General features: G+C 36.5%; 1 protein-coding gene across 2 annotated transcripts in view; it reads right to left on the minus strand.

The window, feature by feature from the left end:
* Positions 1-24,599, minus strand: part of LRP6 (LDL receptor related protein 6) — a 176,387-nt gene that overhangs the window by 136,021 nt on the left and 15,767 nt on the right. For both annotated transcript variants that reach the window (XM_044775138.2, XM_044775140.2), the window contains exon 2: positions 19,963-20,356. In XM_044775138.2, the coding sequence (XP_044631073.1) occupies positions 19,963-20,356 (394 nt within the window). The remainder of the gene's footprint in view (positions 1-19,962; positions 20,357-24,599) is intronic.

A 24,599-nucleotide genomic window follows, 5' to 3' on the forward strand; every position in this document is an offset into this window, starting at 1 on the left:
ATAAGAATGGTTTTTCCATTTTTAAGAGGTTGTATGAAAAAAAAAGAAAAAAGAACAACATGCAACAGAGACCATATGTGGCCACAAAAACAAACATATTTACTATCTGGGCCTTTATAGAAAACATTTGCCCACCCCTTGCTCTAAAGCCTTTCTACTCAGAATGTCCATGGACCAACAGCCTCAACAAGATCTCAAGCTCCACCCTAGAACTACTACATCAGAACCTGTATTCTAACGAGAGTAAAATCAAAGTGCTATCTTTCATTACAGATGTGTCTTTGTTACATCAGAAAATAAACAGTAAATACATAGTAACAGAAGTAGTATACTCAAGTCTAGAAAACACTAAGCAATATTTCTAGGATTAATCTATAAAGCATTTGGAAAATTGCTCCTAGATTCGGAAAACCCATCAATTAAATCTCAATCATATTGTAACCCTATTTTCTGAACCCAAAAACACAGATGACACAGTTCCACAGCATTATAAAACATTTTAAGTCATTCTCCCAGAAAATGTAGTAGACATGCATGCCATTAGCTAAGCATAATAAAAATTATAAAAATGCTCCAAAGTTTTTAAGAAATATTTCCCTAACCATTTCATTCAAACTCTTCATTTCATCAAAAGAAAAAATAGAACCTGAATTTTCCCAAACCTTTATATGTATGTTGTAGTCATTTACGTCAGCCTCCCAGAATGACTTCGAAATGGCCATTCTACAAGTCTTGCCACAAACCAAGTGTTTAAGTGAAAATTAGGAAGGCTCCTCTCCTCCCACAGAGACTGTTGCATGTTGTTCTTTAATTAGCTACACTGAAACTCTGTTGTTGTATTTCCCCTTGGGAATGAGGGAGAAGGAAGGAGCATATCACATATATTTAACAATAATTTAAATTAAATTACAAATACTGCAAAACACAAGCATGGGATTTGTGCTTGTATCAATACAAATCTCTCTCATATCAGAGGTCATTCAACAATATGATTAGTAATACATGGGTTTGGACTTAGCACTCTCCCCCATTCTGTGAGGTCAGACAAATTCGTTAATACTTTTTAAAGCAAATGTGGAAAATACTAACTATAATATACTTTTCTACTATTCCTACCTTAACTATAAAAATCTGAATTATTAATTCCAGGGCTGAAATTTTTACTTTGGATTGCTCTGAGGTTAACGAACTAAACTCATTTCAAATGTATACTATATATCTATACTAAGTTAAACATGAGCTCACACTCATGTCTCCAATTCTAATCCACTACCATATACATCATTCTAAGGCATCCTCCCCTTGTCTGTAACTTCCCACTCCAACAGTGAGAAACCTGGTTACTACCACCAGCATCTATTTTATTTAATTGTTTAATTCCAGTATAGAATCAGAATTGCTAACTGTACCTCTATGGGAAGCAACACTATCAAGTAGAGTACACTGCTTACGTGCAGTCCCTGTTTCCTTTAGTCTTACAGTTTCAATGCACTTCCAAAGACTTAGGTCAGCACCTTTCCTCTCTCACTCTCTTCAGTGAGATATTTTCATACATTTCTAATAGAATTAAATTTTTCTGTCTCAATCGGCATTCCATCCTGATACACTCCAACCTCCTGAATGGCTTTTTCTTAATTTGCATACATTAAGGTTCACTTTTTGCCATAAAGTTCTGTGGGTTTTGACTGATAATGTACAATGTGCTTTTTATGATGCTTCTCACCTTCTATTTACATAACATCTTACAAACAATTTTACAAACGTACACATTTACAAAGTCATCTTCAATTCTACTAAACAGACTACAGAATCTTCAATTCTACTAAACACAGTAAAGAGTCTACATGTTTGCATGCTTATCTCCATACACATACCACTTTTTTCACAATCTCTAAGGAGACTCATTTCAGAAAACTTTGCTTTCACATTATTAACAATTGTCCACTCCATGACTAGGATTTAAGAGAAAACTGTTACACATTTGTATAAGAAACAGATTTCATATCTTATTTTATAACCAAGTTCTTTCTGAGAGTTTCATTTGTGCTTCTATCATTAATAAATTAATGAAAGCTTAAAAAGACCATTGTGAATTCATTTTACTGCTTTCACTTCCACTTCAGTCTTCCTATATATAAACTGAGACGATGTGGATTCACTTAGCTCAGTCTCACTGTAAAGATTTTTTAAACAAAGTCACTCTAGGCTAAACAGTATCTGTTTACTATAGATAAACAGTTTCTTGTAATAAATAACAGTATTATTAGATCCAATATAAGAGCATACAGGTTCTATTCCCTGGATGCCGGCCCCAATCCAAATTAAACCTCTGAATATACCTGGAACTCATCTATCAAAATTAAGATTCCAGACTATACTATGTAAGATCCTTCTAGTTAATATTGTATTATTCCTTACCCATGCTACATGTATTCAGATTTCTAATACAAAAAAGCACAGCCCGAACTTCTGGTTTCCAGTCCAGCATGTATGAATCTTAGAAGTCATCACTCCACCCTAACAACAAGCAAAAACCTGAACAAACTGAAAAATCAATAACTCTTCTTAGAGTCATCAGAGAAGTAGCATCACAGAACTGCTGCCCAGCAAATTGGAGAGACAGACAGCAAGATCACAACTTAGCAGAACAGAAACATAAGCACAGTACTAGGATAGGAAAATGTAAACATAATTGACGAATTGCTGGAGACTTAGCGTGGACAAATCTGAAAGTTAAAAACCCCGGAGGGAACCCGTCATGAAGCAGCTCTCACTCTTTTGTGAGTTTTACCCTCAGGAGCTCTACCAGGTCCTCACTGCAAAGATCAAAGTAAAATCCCCTCAAGCTTCCGAGAGAGAGAGAGGGGAAAAGTACCCATTTTGAAATAAACCAGAGCATTCTATTCTTCTTAACAAGGCCTGCCCTCAAGAGAAGCTATTTTACCAGAGCCTAACCTATTGGGGTTTATCAGAACCTAACTGACTTGAGGGGAAGGAACCAACTCCAGCCCCCTCCAATCATCCTGCCCCACCTACAGGAGTGAATACTCTGAGGAGTATTTGTGAAGCTCACAGCCCAGGAGCACAGGCTCACTGAAAGATTGAGACCTAATCACAGAACTATATGAACAGTTCCCCTCTCCCAACACCTAGACACATTACTAAAGGCCTACTTACTGCAGTTCCTTTTACCTAGTATATCATGTCCAGCGTTCAACAAAAACTTACAAGACATAAAGGGAGAAAAATAGTTTGAAGAGACAGAGTAAGCATCAGAACCAGACTCAGATACGGCAAGGATGTTGGAATTATCAGACCAGGAATTTAAAACAACTATGATTAATATGCTAAGGACTCTAATAGAAAAGATAGACAACATGCAGGAACAGATGGGTAATAGAACCAGAGAGATGAAAACTCAAAGAAAGAACCAAAAATAAAAGCTGGAGATCAAAAACACTGTAACAGAAATGAATGCCTTTTTTTTTTTTAAAGAGTGGCAGCCGAGCTAACATCTGTTGCCAATCTTCTTCTTCTTCTTCTTCTTCTTTTTTTTCTTCTTCTTCTCTCCAAAGGCCCCCAGTACATAGCTATAGATTCTAGTTGTGAGTGCCTCTGGTTGTGCCATGTGCGGTGCTGCCTCAGCATGGCCTGATGAGTGGTGCCACAGACGCGCCCAGGATCCGAACCGGTGAAACCCTGGGCCACCCAAGCAGAGCATGCAAACTTAACCACTTGACCACAAGGCCAGCTCCAGAAATGAACGCCTTTAACAGGCTCATTAGTAGAATGGACACGGCTGAGGAAAGAATCTCCAAGCTTACAGATATGTCCATAAAAACTTCCAAACTGAAAAGCAAAGAGAAAAGACACTAGGGAAAAAAAAAAATGGAACAGAATATCCAAGAACTGTGGGTAAACTACGAAAGGTATAATATATGCATAATGGGACTATTAGAGGGAAAAGAGAGAAAGGAATATTTGAAGCAATAATGACTTAGAATTTCCCCAAGTAAAGTCAGATACCAAATTACAGATTCAGGAAGCTCAGAAACAGTAAGGAGCAAAAGTAAAAAAAAAAACCTAGGGCCAGCCCCATGGCCGAGTGGTTAAGTTCATGCGCTCAGCTTCAGCAGCCCAAGGTTTTGCCGATTCGAATCCTGGGCACAGACATGGCACCACTCATCAAGCCATGCTGAGGCAGCATTCCACATGCACAACTAGAAGGGCCCACAACTAGAAATACACAACTATGTACCAGGGGGCTTTGGGAGAAAAAGGAAAAATAAAATCTTTAAAAACAAAAAAACCTTACACCTAGGCATATCATGTTCAAACTCCAGAAAAATCAAAGATAAACAAAAAAAAAAATCCAGAAGAAAAAACACCTTATGTATAGAGGAGCAAAGATAAGATTTACATCTGAATTCTCCTCAGAAACCACGTAAGCAAGAAACTGGAGTGAAATATTTAAAGAGTTGAGAGGAAAAAACCTACCAACGTAGAATTCTATACCCTGCAAAATTATCCTTCAAAAGTGAAGGAGAAATAGAGATTTTCTCAGACAAACAAAACCTGAGGGAAATTACTGCCTATAGATCTGCCTTACAAGAAAAGAAGTACTTCAGAGAGAAGGAAAATGATACAGGTAAGCAACTCAGATCCACATGAAGAATGGAAGAGCCTCAGAGAAGGAACAGTGAAAGTAAAATAAAAATTTTTATTTTTCTCATTCTTAACTGATCCAACAGATAACAGTTTGTTCAAAATAACAATAGCAACAACATATTCAATGATTATAGCTTACGTACAAGTGAAATGAATGACAGCAATGATACAAGGGACAGAAAGGAGGAAGCTGGAATACTATTTTGCCCCACTCAATTTTGCTGTGAACCTAAAACTGTTCTAAAAAATAAAATATATTTTAAAAGGGGGGAGGCAAACTGCTTCAGTTTGCTGCTTTAGAAAGCTTGGTGATTATTTTTAGCAGTCAGTAAAATTGATACCAAATCCTCATTTGGCACATTCCCCAAAGGCAGCTAAATTATGCACCCAAAGGAAGGAATACGAAACAGAGCTTTAAAGGAGAAATGTTATTCCTAAAATGTAACAAGTGGGTGTATCCAGTTAACGTAATCACCTGCCAGCAGAATGGGGCTCTTTGTTTGGGTCGTCTCTGAAATGGTCACACTTTATTTTTCCCTTGGCTTCAGACTCAGAATCTGCTTTATGAGACTTTACCCTTCTCCAGGGAACATAGAAAAATGGTAATGGGTCCTAAAGAGCCACGAGAGAAGCATTCATGACATTCAGAGATGTAGAACTGAAGCTGATCCAAAAGGAGTGGAAGCTACTGAGCCCTGCCTAGAAGACGCAGTAGAGGGATGTGATGCTGGAGAACTATGGCAGCTGATCTCCCTGGGAATTCTATTTTGCAAACCCAAACACCATTCAGCATAGCGGGGGAGAAAAAACCCTGTAGACAGGAAAGAAAACACCCACTGGGATTTGTCCTCCAGAATCAGAAAAGAACCCTCTGTATCCTAAGTAGATACAGGGGATCTACTCTGTACCTGGAGTTATGAGTATCTGAGGACTTTATTTGGGCCAGGTGAGGGGATAAAGTTGAGTTACGATATTTTAACACTGTCAAATGAATACCAATTTACTAAATCCCTCACTACAAGCACAGTGCAAGACAAGATTAGCATGCTCTGCCTTCAAATACATGTAATCCAGACACGACACGAATACATAATTCTCTCTACAAATGTAAGACTCCACTACTTCACGTACTGAAAGAAATTAAAGGTTCATTCTATGCGTGAGAGAGAGATCACGCTAAAATTCCAAATGAAGCTTACAAAAGAGCTTTAAAAACTCCCAGTAAACTTTTTTAAATTCCAATTTTTCACTTCAATCTATTATACAGATAATTTAAAAACAAAATTGGATCCTTTAGGAGTTTTTTTCCATCATTTTTCAAAATAATTCTATGATTTCAAAATTTCCAGAAACTTTACACAGCTAGAGTAGAGCTGCCAAAAGAAAGCATCATGGGGCAATGAATGTCAAATAAGTCATCAAGAGTTATATCTGCATTGGAAAGATGAGGGAAGGCCATTTCCTGTGCTAAAATATATAACAGATATGCAGACTCTGGCTGTAACTATTAAGCTGCATAAGAGAATATGAAGAAATCAGGTATATACAGTAAAGGGTACCTGCTAAAAATCTTGAGTAACATACTACGGTATTAGATTTAATAAGGAGCATTATTTACAGGATGCTACTTTTAATACAGAGTTAACTTTTAAAAGCGGGGATGGGGGGCTGATGCTGGGGGCACCAGCCAATAAGGGAAAGAGGTAAACTTTTAATTTAAAGATCAGCTAGGAGAATGGAAAATATCAGACTGCTAGCACAACAGATTTTAGGATTCAGGGGAAAAAAGAAAATTCCTAAGGAAAAAAACATTCTCCAGATTCTCTTCTAGGGTATGACAGAAACATTTTCTATTGTTAAAATGAAGAACATTTGACGCTGAGGCTTGAAAAACTTCCCCTTAGCTCAGCTATCTAAAAATTAGACTGTGAGGTAAAAACTCCTTGACTACATTTTATTTTGGACTCTCCAAAAATAAAAAATAACTGGGGAGCACATATTAAGGAGTAGGTTTGGTTTGGTTTAGTTGTTTTGTTTTTGTTTGGGCAGTTAACCTAGCTTAGAAACCTATGGTTACCTAAAAGTACTTAACAATAAAAATGCTAAATACAACTAGCGGTGTAATATATTCTGCAAAGACTTTATCAGCATCATATTTAAAGTCCAATTTTAGTATCCTGGAGGAAATGCAACAGTGTCTGATAAGTCCCTCCCTATGGCTTCTCAAAAGCCAGGCTCCAGGCTCATATAGCAGAAATCTCTTTTCAGCAACAATTACTACTAACTCTCCAATTATGCAGTTTATTTGGCCCATAATTTATTTAGGCTTCAATGAGTTCTATTTTGGCTTTGAATTAAGAGAAGATAAACATATTTACTTGATACTGAAGAATTAAATATATGTGGTTACAGCTCCACTTTGCAATAGTATGCACATCTGCTATTCATCAAAAATCATGAAAATCAGTACCAGGGTGCCATATGCTGTTCACTAGTTTCCATACAAATGTAATTTTATTGCTGTATCTGGCCTGATATCCATTTGTAATGTTTTCTGGAAAATAATTTTTAAATAGTGTTAAGAGTAGAAGATAGGTTTCGTTTTACTTAGAAAGTAATTAAAGTACGTAAAGAAAACATTAAGTTTTCAAGACATCAAAATTCTTTATGCCAGTAAAAATATCTCAACTGACAATCAGTCTGGATACCAGCCATTTTATACATTTATTTTATACAAATTTATTACAACCCAAGCATGTAATTTTTACAATTAGGTAAGCATAAAATCATACATTTTCCAAAAGTATTCACAGACCCCTAAATCTAGTATGAACACTCAATCTGAATCCAGTTTCCCCTAACAGAAATATTCAGAAAAGTTCAGTTTCAATAAATCTAAACTGAAGACATAAATTTTCACCCTTTACAAGATGTAATTATACACAAAAGTGGCTAATTAAGACAACATGTGGAATTGAATCATAAAAACTAAGTGAACCAGATCTAAACTAGACCATTAATCACTTCACTATCCTTGAAGTTACTTATACAATCCTACCTATAATTAAAGGAAGTCATTAATAACATATTAGTAAGTACGAATAATGCCCAACTATCATGCACATATATCCCGAATAAGAAAAGAAAGTATTTAAAAATATAAATTAGAATTTCTATTTCTGGTAATTTGGTAACAAGATAATCAGAAAGCCTTCCTTTTACAAACACCTAGAAGCACTGGTTAGTCTTATCTGATTTATACATTGCTATGATGTGAATGCTTGTGTCCCCTCAAAATTTCTATGTTGACATCCTAACACCCAAAGTTGATAGTATTAGCTACTCAGCCATAAAAAAAAAGATAAAATCGTCCCACTTCCAACAACATGGATGGAACTTGAGAGTATTATGTTAAGCGAGATAAGCCAGACAGAGAAAGACATCGTATGATTTCGCTCATATGTGGAAGATAAACAAATACATGGACAAAAAGATCAGACTAGAGGTTACCAGAAAAGAAAGGGGTTAGTGGGGTGGACATAAGGGATAAAGGGGCACATATACATGGTAACGGACAAATAATGTACAACTGAAATTTCACGATGTTATAAACTACCATGACTTCAATTAAAAAAAAGATGATAGTATTAGGATGCAGGGCCTTTGGGAGGTGCTTAGTCATGAAAGCAGCCCTCATGAATGGGATTAGTGCCTTATAAACAAGGCTCAAGAGAGACTCCTAGGCACTTCTACCATGTGAGGACACAGCAAGAAGGTGACAGCTATAAATCCGGAAGAGGGCCCCCATCAGAAGTGGACTGTATGTTGGGATTGGCCCTGTGGCAGAGTGGTTAAGTTTGGCGCATTCCACTTTGGCAGTCTGGGTTCACAGGTTCGGATCCCAGGCACAGATCTACACCACTCGTCAGCCATGCTGTGGCAGCAACCCACATACAAAACAGAAGAAGGCTGGCACAGATATTAGCTCAGGGCTAATCTTCCTCAAGAAAAAAAAGAGGAAGATTGGCAACAGCTGTTAGCTCAGAGTGAATGTTCCTCAGCAAAGAAAAGGGGGGGGTGGGGGGAGGCAGACCATGCCAGAGCCTTAATCTTGGACTTTCCAGCCTCCAGAACCGTGAGCAATAAATTTCTGTTGTTATAAGCTACTCAGTCTGTGGTATTTTGTTATAGCAGCCCAACAAACTAAGAAACACATATATAGAAAATAAAAATATATAAATACTCCTTTCAATGTAGAGCTGAGGTATCATTAAAGTAGGGGAAATCTCTAGAGATCCAAAAATGAACAGAAAAGCAAAGAGCAGTACATGCTTGATGCTACCGCAATCCTGAAGGATTTCCTCATCTTAGAAACTGAGGGGCTTCTGTTTCAAAGGCAAAACAACAAAGAAAATAAGGCCTTGACATACAAGAAACACTATGTTAGAAGTTAGATTCTTGCACAGAGCACAGTTCCTCAGGGAACAATGAAACAGAAAAATTTACTGCTGGCAGAGGGAGGGAAAGAAGCTTTTCTGTCTTGACTTAGGCTCTGAAAAGGTGGGAAAAATCTCCAAAGACTTTGTAACCACAAGATTGCCCTGACATAGGTTTAGAGTTTGAGTTTATTCTATCTACCTAGGACAAGAACTCCTAACTCCAAAAATTACACATAACAAGTGATCTCTGCTTGAACCGGGTGATAACATAGGAGTACATATTTGTCAAAACTGCACACTTAAGGCTGGCACATTTTACTGTGTATAAATTCTACGTCAATTTAAAAATAAAAAATAAAATGGTCTCTGGAAATACCTCTAGGGTGCTTGACAAAAGCAAACCAAAACTTCTCTGGAGGAATATGCCCCCCAGGAAGCCACTCAGGACTCTCACAGACAACCCCTCTGATGATCAGGTCACAATCCCAAAGTACAAAATACCCAAGGAAACAGTTCACCATAAGCAAGAATCAGCAAATACAACAAAGAACAGAAGTGGATTTCTAAGAACTTCAGATAACTGAAGTATCTGACAGAGATGATAAATATTTAAAATGATTAAAACACACAGAAGATAGAATAAACTACATAAGACAAAAACAAGACATCATAAAACAGTAACAGACATCCCTAATGAAATAATACAAGAAATGATCTTCAGTGGATGCTAAAACAATCAATAGATGAGGAACTGGATGTGGCCAAGGTACAAAAGGATCAACCCACAAATTACTTGAAGGACACATGAAGAAAAGCTCAACTTTATAATGAAGATATTAACTTTCACCTTCTGAACCTACTGAACACGGCATCACTACAAGTAGAGCAAGACATCGTGTAATCTCTGCCGTGATGAAAATAAAGTACTCAGTCCTACCTATGAAGCATTCCTGCCCAAATGTTAAATTTAATGCTAATCTTCAAATCTCAATTTCATTTTACAAGAAACATAAAGGGATAAAAATAAGTAACATATCACAAGGATCTCTTTAAAAATCCAAAATCTAGAACATTCTGCAGGACAACTGTAGAGTCAATAAGTCAACAGTGTAAGAGAAGGGGGTTGGGGGGGACTGTTCTAGAGAAACTTAAGAGGCATAACCAAATGCAACCTGTGAACCTTGTTTTGGATCCTGATTCAAATATACCAACTATAAAAGGACATTTCTGAGACTACTACAGATATCTGAAGGTGGACTGAGTAATTTGCAGAATTGTTCATTTGGGGGTATGTGGAAGACTATGGTACTACAGTTATGAAAGAAAATGTCCCTATTCTCTAGAGATGCAAAATGAAGTATTCACAAGTGAGACGTCACTCTGTGGATTTGCTTTAAAATAACTCAGCTAACAAAAGAGCCTAAATGTCTATACACAGGAGAGTGGTTGAATAAACTATAGTATGTTTACATAATGGAATAATCTACAGTAGTAACAAAAGAATGAGAAAGATCTCTATGAAGTGATATGGAATGATATTCAGGATGTACTGTTAAGTAAAAACAAGTACAAAAGAGCACCTATAATATGTCGTTCTTTCATGAAAGAAAAAAAGGTAATATAAGAAATTATGGGGGCTGCACCAATGGCCAAGTGGTTAAGTTCGCACACTCTGCTTCGGCGGCCCAAGGTTTCACCAGTTCGGATCCTGGGTGCAGACATGGCACCGCTCATCAAGCCATGCTAAGGCAGCAGCCCACATGCCACAACCAGAAGGACCCATAACTAAAAAATATATTCAACTATGTACCAGAGGGCTTTGGGGAGAAAAAGGAAAAGTAAAATCTTAAAAAAAAAAAAAAAAAAGAAAGAAAGAAAATATGCATATATCAGCTTATTTGTGCAAAAGGAAATTCAAGAAGAAAAAGCCTGAAATTAATGAGATTAACATATCTATAGAGGATAAGTGAGAACAGATGGGAAAGAAAGAAAGAAAGACAAAGAATACGGAGGAAGGACACTACTCTGAATATAATTTTGTGTTATTTCTGATTCTCAGAAACATGTCAATTGTTTCACATAACCTCAAAACTGATAATTAAAATCAACCAGGATATTTCGGGGGAGGGGGCAGAAGTCAAAATGTAATACAAACAGTAATAAATGTATTACAAATGAATAACATAGCCACAGTGCAACAAGTGGGGATGAAATTACCTAAATAAGTTTGGAAGACAGAATTTTGATCCAACTGACAGTACCTTCATAGTACTGTATTCTACATAAGTTCATATCTCACAAGCGTATAGGTTAGCAATGCTGAAACCCTAGTACACTAGGATTGAGCAAATAAGAAAATATATTATGGATAATGAGACTCAGGTTTCTCACTATCATAGCACAGAATAACAAGCAAGGAAAGGGAGAAGGATATAATGTAATTTTGTGGCAGTGGATTGGAACGGGAGATAGCAACATGAACTCATATTTTTTTAATATATAGGCACAAATAGAAACACATAGAACTATGTATTCTACACATACATGTATTTCCTAACTCCGTCCACTGAGAGGGTCTGAAAGCAAGGAAAACCCAGTAGCAATGAACATACCTAGCTTACAGATCTTGGTTTCTAAATACCATTTTCCAATAAAAGAAGAAAGAACTCCTTGGAGAAATAGTTGATTCCAGGGATGAGGCAGGAAAAAAAATAAGATGAGTCTGGAACATCTTGAGTAAAACAGTGCTTAAAAAATGATGATGGCGGGGCCAGCCCCGTGGCCAAGTGGTTGGGCTCGCACGCTCTGCTTCGGCAGCCCAGGGTTTCGCCAGTTCGAATCCTGGGCAGAGATGTGGCACTGCTCATCAAGCCATGCTGAGGTGGCATCCCACATGCCACAACTAGAAGGACCCACAACTAAAAATACACAACTATGTACCAGGGGGCTTTAAAAAAAAATGATGATGGCAGGGCCAGCCCAGTGGCATACTGGTTGAGTTCACACGTTCCACTTCAGCAGCTCACGTTCATGGGTTTGGATTCCAGGCACAGACCTACACACTGCTCATCAAGCCAAGCTGTGGCAGCATCCCACATACAAAGTAGAGGAAGACTGGCACAGATGTTAGCTCAGGGACAATCCTCCTCACCAAAAAAAAAAAAGATGAGAGCATATCAAAAGGACAGAAACAAACTTGAAGGAGCTCCCAACGGCCAAATCTGGGACAACCTGAGCAAGAAATCTTGACAGTAATGGATTCCAACCTATAGAATAAAATAAATGCCCATGAGTCCTTACTAATAGAAATAATTGAACAAATAAGTGAGAAAGATAGGACAGCTCTTCCTTAAGGTAGAATTTTAACTAATAATGCATGTAAGAGGAGCAACAGAACTAGAAAAATCACTATTTGACAAATACCATGTAATCACTGTTGCAGGCAAAACCATCAAGGCTAAAATCAGCAAATATTTATTACAGGGAAAAACACAGTAAATACAATTAAAACAAAAAAAAACCTGACAGACAATACCATAAGCAAGTGATCAAATGTAACATGGCCAATATCTACATTATGTACCTGCCGATATAATGCCTAAAGAAGAGCACAACACCACTTCTGTGATATTCTTGCCAAAGGTATACTTAATCTAATCATTAGAAAACATCAGACAACCCCAAACTGAGGAACATTATACAAAATGATTGGCCAGTAATCTTCAAAAGGTCAAGGTTATTAAAGAGAAAGACTGTTAAAATGTCCCAGATCAGAAAAAACTAAGGAGATAACAACTACATGAAAAATGGGATTCTAGAGCAGAAAAAGGATACAAGTGGCAAAACTGGAGAAATTCAAACATGGTATATAGATTAGTTAGTAGTATTGTATCAAGATTAATTTCCTGCTCTAGATAACTGTTCTATGGTTATATAAAATGTTAATATTAGGGAAGCTGGATGAAGGTTATAAATGAACTGTGCATATTTTTTGTAACTTGGTTGTAAGTCAAATTATTGATACACTATTCTCTCTGCTTTTATGTAGGCTGAAATTTTCCCATAATAAGTTGTTTAAATTAGGGGCACAAAGAACTTCCAGAAAAGTAAAATACAGTCACTGATATGAAAAACTCAGTTGATTCATTAAACAGCAAAATTAGGCGCAGCTGAAGAAAGAGTTAGTTATGTGGAAAGCAGGTACAAAAATCAACCAGAAAGTAGCCAAGAGAAACAGAGATAAGAAGATATGAAAGCAAGATTAAGAGGCATGGAGCAGAAAATCAGAAGGTCTCTCACAAAGCAAACAGGCATTCCCAAGGAGACTAAAGAGAATGAAGGAAAAGTAACAAATAATGGGCAATAATTTTCTAGAATTAAATAAAAACAATTAGATTCTAGAAACATGAGTTTTAACCAGGACAAATAAAATATATCCATATCTAAAACCAAGGAAGGTAAAGCTGCAAAATATCAAAAATTAAGGAATGCTTAAGGGCTGCTTTTAAGCAACCAGGAAAAAAAAAAAAGATCAAATACTTACAAAACAACAATAATTAGAAAATAGCAGACTTCTCACACCAACAATTAAAGTCATAATATCCTTGAAGGATCAAAGGACTGAGTGAAAATGAATATCACCTAGAATTCTATAATCAACTAATTATTATTTCAAGAATGAGGGCAAAATAAATACATTTTCAAACAAAGACCAAGAGTTTACCATTAGCAGACCTTTGATGACGAAATATTAAAGAACATACTTCAGGCAGGAAGAAGCTGAACCCAAATGCATTAAGTGGGATGCAAAAAGCAATAGTAAAATAAGAAATTGGCACAGTGAGTAAATCTAAAAACAAAGAATTTATAAAATCCTCCTTCAAATAAAGCTACCACGTTGCATTTTTAAGTAATTCAATTTGCAAACTACAAGGCTTCAGCAAGATACTTTTCATAAAAGAAAAAAGCACCAAATGCGGAATCGGAAAATCTCAACTAAGAATCTGGCTATCTCTTAGCTTATCTTGGCCAAAGGCCTTGGTTTCTTGAGCCAAAAAGTGAAGGCATTTAAGCTAAAGATCCTTAAGATTCCCTATGAGTTCTAGGATTTAATAGATAGAAAATAGGCTTCCTCAATTTACCAGGACATCTTTTAGAACTGTAAGTTGTTGAGAGTTCACAGCAAGATCCTTCATACACAGAACCAGTGCGTTAACAGCCAAGTCCCGTACGGAGCTTTAGATTTTAGGATAATTGGCTATCTGCTTCTATGCAAAAACTTTGGAAATGGATATGATCTCAGGGAAAGAACAGAGAAAATACACTTTTAAACCGTTCCATATTTCAAGAGCCGATGAAGGAAAAAAAGGAAGGTCCAAGTAGTAGGAACAACAAAACAGTACAAAAATCAGGAGGTCTTAAAAGGACATTTTTTGAAAAGAATACAGTTTCAATATCAAACGCTGTGAAAAAGACTACAGACAGTCGTTTTATTCTTACTTCACAAATTAGCTACCTCACAAACTCCTCCATCTTAAAGGCTCAATGACACAAAAACTGGGTAAGGTCAAAATTAATTTACTATAGTTTCTAAAGAGGCAATCACACTGGAATATAGTAAGAATACATAAGATCCTCCAAATGTAGAGAATAATTAATACTCAGTTAAAAATATCCTATTCTTTACCATCACAAAATTTCATTCTTCTCTGTGCTAAGAATGAATTAAAAGGTCAATGCTGCAAGCAAGGAAAGCTTTTACTAAAAAGGCAAACCTATTAAAAGACTGGGCTAGGTAAAACCATCTAGTCATATTGCAAATATTCCCTTTCAATAGACCCTCAACAAAAGTGGACCTGGAAAAATGGGACATAAAAAAATTAGACTACATAATTAAAATTCCATTTGAGACAGGGTGATGGACAGCACCAGATATGAAGAACTAAAAACTGGATGAAGGTTAAGATGCTTTTAAGAAAAAAGCCCTACACTAACATTTGAGAATATATATATATATACACACACACACACACGTACTGTTTTTTTTTTAAAGATTGGCATCTGAGCTAACAACCGTTGCCAATCTTTTTTTTTTTCCCTGCTTTTTTCTCCCCGAATCCCCCCAGTATATAGTTGTATATTTTAGTTGTGGGTCCTTCTAGTTGTGGCATTTGGGATGCCGCCTCAACATGCCCCGAGGAGCAGTGCCACGTCCGCCCCCAGGATCCCAACCCGAGAAAGCCTGGGCCACGGAAGCAGAGCGTGCGAATTTAACCACTCAGCCATGGGGCCAGCCCCTAGAATACGTATATACATACACATTCTTAAATTTTTTTTTTCATTTCCAAGGATTCTGATTCATATCCCCTAGGCTGGCAAAGCTAAATCTATCTAGATTTCCTGGATTAGTGGCTTTTCTAATACATTTCCCTTAACTTTTAGATAACCTCACCCTGTATCTCAAAATACGTATGAATTTATATAATCTGCCTAAAAGAATTAATTGGCTACATTTTTCCACTCTTCATACAAAAAGAATCATTTGACATTTCAAAGGATTTTTCAGTCTATAACAAGTGGAATTGGAAAACAGGTTGCAACTGGTTTTAGGGGTGGACTAGCCCTAAAAAAGGAGGTTGAGTGTGAGGATATATGCAATAAGGGCAGTAGAAACAAAATTTTATGAAGAATCTGTGCTACAGAAACACAATTCTAAATGTAACATACCTAAATTGCTGACTTGAATGTACAACTGCAACTGTAAAATAAAATTTTAAAAACAGATATACAGGGCCAGCCCAGTGGCGCAGCGATTAAGTTCACACATTCCGCTTCTCGGTGGCCCACGGTTCACCGGTTAGGATCCCAGGTGCGGACATGGCACCGTTAGGCAAAGGCCACGCTGTGGCAGGCAACCCACGTATAGAGTAGAGGAAGATGGGCATGGACGTTAGCTCAGGGCCAGTCTTCCTCAGCAAAAAGAGGAGGATTGGCAGTAGTTAGCTCAGGGCTAATCTTCCTCAAATAAAATAAAATAAAATTTTAAAAATAAAAACAGATATATAGAGTAATTTCTTTAAATGCCTCACTTTTTAAACTTAACATCAAAACTGAAAGGAACCTATTACTTTAGAGATGAGGAAACTGACAGCCAAGAAAATGAACTAATTTTCTGGTAAATAACAGAGCTAGACGTGACATAAAGCAAGCTCAAGGGAATTTATTTTTATAAAACAGGATCTTGATAACTTTTGTTGAAAAGACCAAAAATCTTAAGTTTTAAATAAACAACTGTAATCAAAGCCATAGTGACTTGGAATTCAGAAGAGACCATGCTAAAATTTATGTTTGCTTAGAAAACACTTTCTCCCCTAACGAGGAAAATGAATAGGATTATAAAAGCAAATACAAGGTCCAGTCACTCAAAAAATATTTACTGAATACCTACTATGTGGCAAGAACTTTTTTAGTCATCTGGGATACACCAGTGTAGAAAATACTTTTAAATATACTCAAGAAATGACAATTACATGTATGTAATTGATAGGGAAATTACAAATCATTCTTTTTCCATCGAGCTAGCAAGCACTTTTAAAGCAGAACTTGTAGTGTTGTTATTATTATACTTGATGATAAAAATGTATTTTTAAAGCATATATCATTCAAAGCTGTTCAGTATGAATTCACTTCAGACTGAATCACTAAAGCTTACCTTTTTAAAAAATATCCAAAACAATGTGAATCTGAACAGATCCTTAACAAACAAAAACCCTTAGAACCGCTTTATTTGTACCTGAAACAGCAGGTCCTCAGTATCATTAAGATTAGTACAGTGAATGTGGAACAGATTAAGGAACTCCATCATTCGGAGCAGGCACATAGTCTGGAATTACTTTCACTATAAAGTAAGGATATTGCTTTCTGTAACTATGACTGTTCATTTCTAGAACAATTTCTATGCACACATTCTCCTGTTCCTTATGCTAAATTCTATACTGCCAGTCACTCAAAAGAAAAAAAAAAAATCTCAGACTACCAGAGGCCAAATTTAAGGAGGGAAATAAAAATCTTCCTTCAGTTTAGGCTAAATGGACTGATTACACAAAGAACTCCATACATCCGAAAGCACACAGATGTCTGCACTAGTTCCCAGGGCTCAAACAATACCAGCCATTCAATAGCTTTCCTTTTATATAAGCTTATGTGAGAGCTCAGTCAGCTCCTCTGAACCTCACAACCCAGGATCCTGGAACCCTGATAAAGCATACATTTTTCCTCAGCACTGTTTTCAAGTACTTTCTCTGGAAAGCAAACCATTTTTCCCCAAAAATCAATCTGGAAATCATCTCTTATGTTTGCTAAGTGATGTACTCGATCTAAAATTACTTTTCCATTAAAACCACAGTCCTTAATTCATATCTAAGATCAACACTGAAAGACTGTTTGATAGAATATATTTTTAAATGCATGAGCTTTAAAATACAATTTTAAATACATTCCATCATGCTAATTACCAAATGTATACTATTTGACTGCATTATATCTGTTTTCAGGTGTGCAATTTTTTCAATAGCCATATGATACAAAGTATCCTCCCAAAAATTAAGACAATTTGAAAGGGGAAAAGGCGAATTTACACACATACACACACACTCTACAGTAACCGCAGACACTAAAAATAATGAAAGAGATTTCACCAGGTTTTTGACCAAACCTTCAGGCCTCAGGAAAAACAGTCACCCTTTACTGACTGTCCCCCCTCAGAAGCTTAAATAACACTAATTCCTGCCTTCAAAGCACATTATTATTGATTCTTCCAGTAACATCCTTTATCAGCTGAATAACTGGCAAATTCTCACCTTCAATATTTGGAAGTATCATGGATAAATTAAAACCAGAAAAACTCCAATGTTCTTTTCAATCATATGGCAAATTACTTTCTAAGACACTCATCAGATCTGACACCCAGAAGGGGTGTTTTAGGGGCAGAAAATTAGAAAGATTCATTTACTCATTATATTATTAGATCCTGAATAGTCAAGAGCTGCATATAAATTCAGCTCCCTTGAATATGTGCTATCTCATAATCACTATCCCTTGCAGAAATGATCAGGACATTGCTCCAGAATTGTGGCCATCAAGCTATTTTCTCCACCCATCGTCCCTAGGAGCTCCCGTGGCCCTTCTAATTCCTTTAACACTCCCCTCCACGTACATACAAATGCAAATAAACATGCTCTGAAGAAAAGTTCTCTCTCCCAGGTTTTCTATCCTTAAATAGACAGTAAATGCTTCAAGATATTCCCCCTCTCTCCCCAACAAGAGTACAAGAAAACAGAGCAGTGGACATACTATCCATTTAATTAATATTTTGGTAAATTTCCATCACCACCCACCCAGTTACAAGATTGAATTTGTCAAAAAGGAAAAAAAAACCTATCTTTTCACCATATTACTCCCTAATGATGACTGAAAGCACCAAAATTCTGAGTGTTCTACAAGGCAGTAACCTCAGAAACATTTCAACATCCTCTGAGACTTACATATTTTGTTGGCAAAACACAAACTCCGCTTCTCAAAAATATCTTCCAAGTTCTCAACAATCAAGTCCTTCAATCAGTACAGTTTACTGCACACCTAGCATCTGAGACCTCCTCCTCGGGACACTCAATCCCTTCTCCTGCTAGCAGCAGGACTATAATATTTTCTGATGCTTTATTAAGAGCACCATGTGACTGTAGCAGATACCTCTTAATGCCCCTCCAAAAATACATAATTTTTATATATTATATAAAATATACATATTTGTGCTTTCCAGAACTTCTCACCCTAAAATTCCACTACTCTACTACCCATTGTTATTTTTTATAGTCAGACAAATCCTTTCATTTTCCTACAACACAGCAACTTCTTTAACCACTATGACCAAATTAGGGCAGATATCAAGACAAAGGAGCACATATAAACCTTTCCTTTATTTTCCCTAAGTTTTACTTTATTACATAATATTAATCCACTCCCTTCTATAAAGGAAATAAGTTTTAAAGCATCCCAACATACTTTAAAGTCAAGGAAAACAAAGTATTAATATAGTTATTCACGGGTTATTTATCTTTAGATTTTAACCAGCTATTAGTAACTCATTTCAGGTTCATATTTAGATAAGTTATCTTTACCTAGCCATGACAGACTTTGTCATGACCATGTATTCAATAGAGAAATACCAAGAAATGGTATATGGTAAGATTGAGGCATAGTAACAGAGAAGCAATGTAGGGACACACTTCACATTTTCTAATGGAATTTACCCATAGCTTTAAGTTCCCCTTCTCATAAAAAATAAATCTTTATGGCAAATATATGTTTAGCTGGCAAGAAATGAGTTATTTAACAACTTTTATTTTCCATTCAATAATGACATATTAAATAATACTTCAGAGTTTAATTTAAAAGACACCAGCATTACAAAATGTGTATTTAATAAAAGTTATAAGATCCAGAAAATTGTTTTGTATTATCTCAAGCTACCAAATAGTACTCAAGTCTTCATTCCTTCTTCTCTGCCTTCTAATTATCCCTCATAATTACGAAAAATAAATGCAGAAGAAAAAGGAAGAACTATAAATATGGCTATCCCATAAGTGCTATTAGAAACACAAAACTATTTACAGAAACACCTCACTATAATAGAACACAATATAACTTCCCACATTCAAGTCTAATTGACAAAAAAGCCCAAGGAATCTAAAACTTGATTTTAGACTTTTCTTTTCTCTTGGGGGTTAGGGGGTATATGCTAATGGACAGAAACTAGGAGAAGATGCAATGACCTTTGTACATTACACAAAAAACTTACCCACTTGAAGGATCTAAGGCAATAGCTCTGGGTTGATCCAACTCTTGCCAAAATAAAACTTTTCGTAAAGATCCATCTAAATTTGAAACTTCAATCCGATTAGTTTCAGAATCTGTCCAGTATAATTTTTCTCCAAGCCAATCACATGCCAGCCCATCAGGGGACAATAATCCAGAAACAACAACATTCTGTACACTCTCAGTTTTGTTAAACTCTGTCCGTTTAATAGCTTCTTCGCTGACATCACTCCAGTATATCAAGCCATGACCAAACACAAAGTCCACCGCAGCTGCATCCTCCAAGCCTCCAACGACAATTGTAGCATTCTCTTTGCCATTCGTAGCATCAACCAATCGTAAGTCCCGTCTGTTTGCGTAGAGCAACAAAGGGGCCGCTGGAACAAGGAAAGAAAAATATTTAAGTAACAAGAAAGGAAATGTGTTGGTTCTCATAAACTGAGTTTCGAATAAGCATTAGTGAGCAAATACTATCAAAACTAAGAGTAAATAAATTAATATAAGACTTTCTAAAATCTTTTCACAAACAAACTATTATTTTTGCAGCATTTTGAAAACAAAAACTTACAAGACAGGTAATTAACTCTACCAGGACACTCTTTTCTTGTTAAAATAGTCTGTAAGATAAAGTTTAAAAGCATGGCCATACCAAGAATTGGCAAGGATACGGAGCCACTGGAACACTCAGACTCTACTAGTGGGAATGTAAAATAGTGCAGCCACCTGGGAAACGTTTGCCAGTTTCTTAAAAGGTTAAACATACAACCTACCAAACTAGCCAATTACTCAAGAGAAATAAAAGCACATGTCAATACAAAGACTTGAACATAAATGTCCATTGCAGCTTATTTGTAACAACCCAAACTGGAAGCCACCTAAACATCATCAACAGACTAATGGATAAACAAATTGTGATAGATCCATCAATAAAAAGTAATGAACTATTTGTACATGTGACAGAGGAGAATCTCAAAATAATTGTGCAGAGTCAAAGAAGTCAGACAAAAAAGAGTATATAGTGCATGATGACATTTACATAAAATTTTAGAAAGTTAAAATTAATCTATTGTGACAGAAAGTAGATCAGTAGTTGCCTGGAGGCAGGGAGAAAGGGTGGAAAAGAACTAGGGGAGGAATCATCCAGGGGCATTAGGAAACTTTTGTGGATGATGGCTATGTTACATTGATTATGACGATGGTTCCAGAGGTGTACACATATGTCAAAACTTGTTAAATTTTATACTCTACATATGTGCAATTTACTGCATATCAATTATACCTTAATAAAACATAAATAGTCTGGCAGAGATCACTTTTAATACAACTATTTTATTCTGTTTTATATCATTATTAGAATGACTTTTGAATAAGACCAATATGACAACTAAATACAAAGCCTATCCTAAAGAAATATTCACCTTTGAGAAAGCTGAAGCTTAGGAACGACGTAGCATAAATTCTATGCTTTTCGGGGTTTTCTAAGTATCTATTCCAAGCTTCTGACATGTACTTTCCTGGTTTCAATAATAATTAAAGATCTAGAGCACCACCGCCCAAGAGAACGTTCTGTGGTGATAGAAATGTACCTCCACTGCACACTACAGTAGCCACTGGCCACACATGACTATAGAGCACTTAAAATATGGCTAGTGTGACTAAGAAATTACATTTTAATTTTTATTTAATCTTATTTAAATGTAAATAAATAAATGGTCGTATTGGATAGCAGGGATCTAGAGGCTGAGATGAAGAACATAAATGAAGGATAAAAAATACGAGCTATCATGCAATCATCTACATGATCTGCTCTCACAATTACTTAAAGTTTCAAACTGTGTCATCCAAAGCCAAGACCAAGCACCATTTAAAAGTAACCACTCCCTCTTTTTTAAGAAATTAATTTCTAAAAATTAAGCTGCTCAAAAAAGTAAGGGATGTTCAGCCAGTGTATGGATTATGTCTGCCAAATCAACTTATGAAGTCCACTGCTTTCATCTTTAAGTACAACATGAATTTCCCTTCTATCCTTCTAACTAAGCTTAAATTCCAACTTTCTTAGTCAGAAACAAATGGGCAGATAGCTTTTTAAAAAGTGACTTAGAGCCCTTTCTGCTTATTCTGTGTATCTGCTGCTGCGATTGGCAAATTAATGAATTTCCCTCACAAATTCACTTTCACCTCTTATCAGGCCTTCACTGGTTTATCAGTCCCCACACTGTTCACTGCATTATCTTAGACTGAGCCCCATATTCTATGGACCAACTATAAAAATCAGAAAAAAGGTCCTTATAAGTTAAGGGTACAAAGCTAAGTGCTGCATAAGGCTAAGAACTTAAAATTTAAAATCCAAGAGTGATAACAAATCTAATACCTATTAGGCAACTTTCTTTATGGCATTATCCCTGGAAAACTGTTTGTATACCAAATCTGTATATGGCATTAGGTAGCACCTAAATGTCTTTTACAACTTTCAAGTCAAACATTACCATGTGCACTGAATACTGGGTCTACAAAAGCCAAAGAAACTTTCTGGTCATTTAAGGCCTCACAAGCCTTCTGAGGAAAAAAAAAAATGGGGGAAGGAACAAGTTAATTTCTTTATAATTAAAGATTTTAAAGGACTGTATATAAACCTATACACTATCAAAAGGAAATGCCAGAGTTCAACCTCTTCAACCACCCTTCTGATGCCTACTTTCTACAATATTGTCACCAATATCTATTCAGCAATATATTAAATGGGATATCTGAAAGATATAATTTGACCTGTAATATTGTTTTAATCTACTAAAGAAACAGACTAGATCCACATACACTTGCCCCTGCTTGTAGCCATATACGCCATGCTCTCAATTCCTTCTGACTTCTAATACCCAGATAACCACCATCATCTCTCTTTAGTGGAAACTTCACAGGTGACTAGGAATCCTTGTTTTCCTTTATTAACTTCCTACTACTTTCTCTAGTAGCCTTTCTAAACTTTTTCTACTTTCCTGAAGACAAATTCCATGCTTTGAATCTTTCATTCTCAGATCATTTCATAAAATAATCTCAGTGAAATGTCACACATTCCCAACATCCTAAATTTCTCAAAAAATCTATTTATCTTGTCCTCAGTCACAAACGACACATTGCCCTTCCTCCTTTCTAACACTGAAGCAATACTTTTGGCTCAGTCTCCCTACCTCCTCTCTGCAACTTTGCTCTATCAATTGTTTCCCAGGTTCCTGTACCTTCAGTGGCTCCTGCTAGGTCCCTGCTATCAAAAATCCTTTTTTTTAATAACCCTAACCCTACCACCACCAAGAGAATAATTATATTTCTCCTAACCACAAAATCTTACAACATTGGTATACACTTCATACCACTATCCGTTAGCTGTTAATTCCACCCATCACTCAGCTGAAACTGCTTTCTACAAGTCTTCACAACCAAAACTAATGGCCTTTTCTCAGTCCTTATTTTTGACCTCTGCAGGATTCAACAATGTTGGCCATACCCCTACCTACATAGCCTGTTCTCTTTATACTATACTACCTATTACTCTTTTCTGGTCATGCTTCGTCTGCTTTTTAGTTTCAAATCTTCCTCCCACTTCCCAAATATAGGTATTCCTAAGATTTTCTGTTATTCTCCAAGTGAGGGGGGAGGAGAGAAAATCATCCAAGTCCTCCTGGCCAACAAGCAACAATGCAGGTAATTTTCAAATCATCATCTCTAGCCTCATCTTCAGTTCTGAACCTATAACTTCTTGTTGGTCATCTCTTCCTGCCATTAAGTTCATCACTTTTCCTCTCCTAAAAAAACCCTCAAGAGTCAGTTGTACCACAATTCTAATCTTACTGGTGCGCCCTGGAGCCATCTTTGATGCCTTCCTCTTCCCCCAGTCTGCCAACTACTGTCCTATTGATTCCTCTTTAGCATGTCTTAAATCTACCTCTTCTGTTCCATTTTTAGAACCACTATCCTACTCTAGACCTTCATGATCTTACACCTGAACTACCCTAATAGTGAGTGATCTCAACACTCCCCTCTCTTTTCTACTTTTAATACTTCTACTTTATCCAACTCAAAAAGCTTTTTGATTTCCTTTGCCTAAAATATAAAGCCTCAATACCTCAGGCCTCCACCAAGTGTCTTTTACCTATAACTTTAAACTTACCTTTTATAGTCTCTGCATCATACAAATTGGTTTTTAACATATAAACAGTGAGCACATTATATTCCATCATGACAGTGTATTCATTTTCCTGCTTACTCCATACTTGTCTCTCATTATCCCAGTAAGCACATCTAAGTCTTTCAAGGCCAGATTCAAATCTTATCTACTCCATAAATCTTTCCAATTGCCTCAGCTTTCCTTCTTTAAGCCATTATAGTCTCTAACATTTGATATTAGCATTTTTTTTCCTTTTTCTCCCCAAAGCCCCCCCCCCCCCATACATAATTGCATGTTCTTAGTTGTGGTTCCTTCTAGTTGTGGCATGTGGGACGCCGCCTCAGTGTGGCCCGATGTGCAGTGCCATGGTCCATGCCCAGGACCCGAACTGACAAAACACTGGGCCGCCTGCATCAGAGTGCGCGAACCCAACCACTCGGCCACGGGGCCAGCCCCTGATA

Source organism: Equus asinus, chromosome 22, assembly GCF_041296235.1.
Source record: "Equus asinus isolate D_3611 breed Donkey chromosome 22, EquAss-T2T_v2, whole genome shotgun sequence".
Taxonomy (NCBI): domain Eukaryota; kingdom Metazoa; phylum Chordata; class Mammalia; order Perissodactyla; family Equidae; genus Equus; species Equus asinus.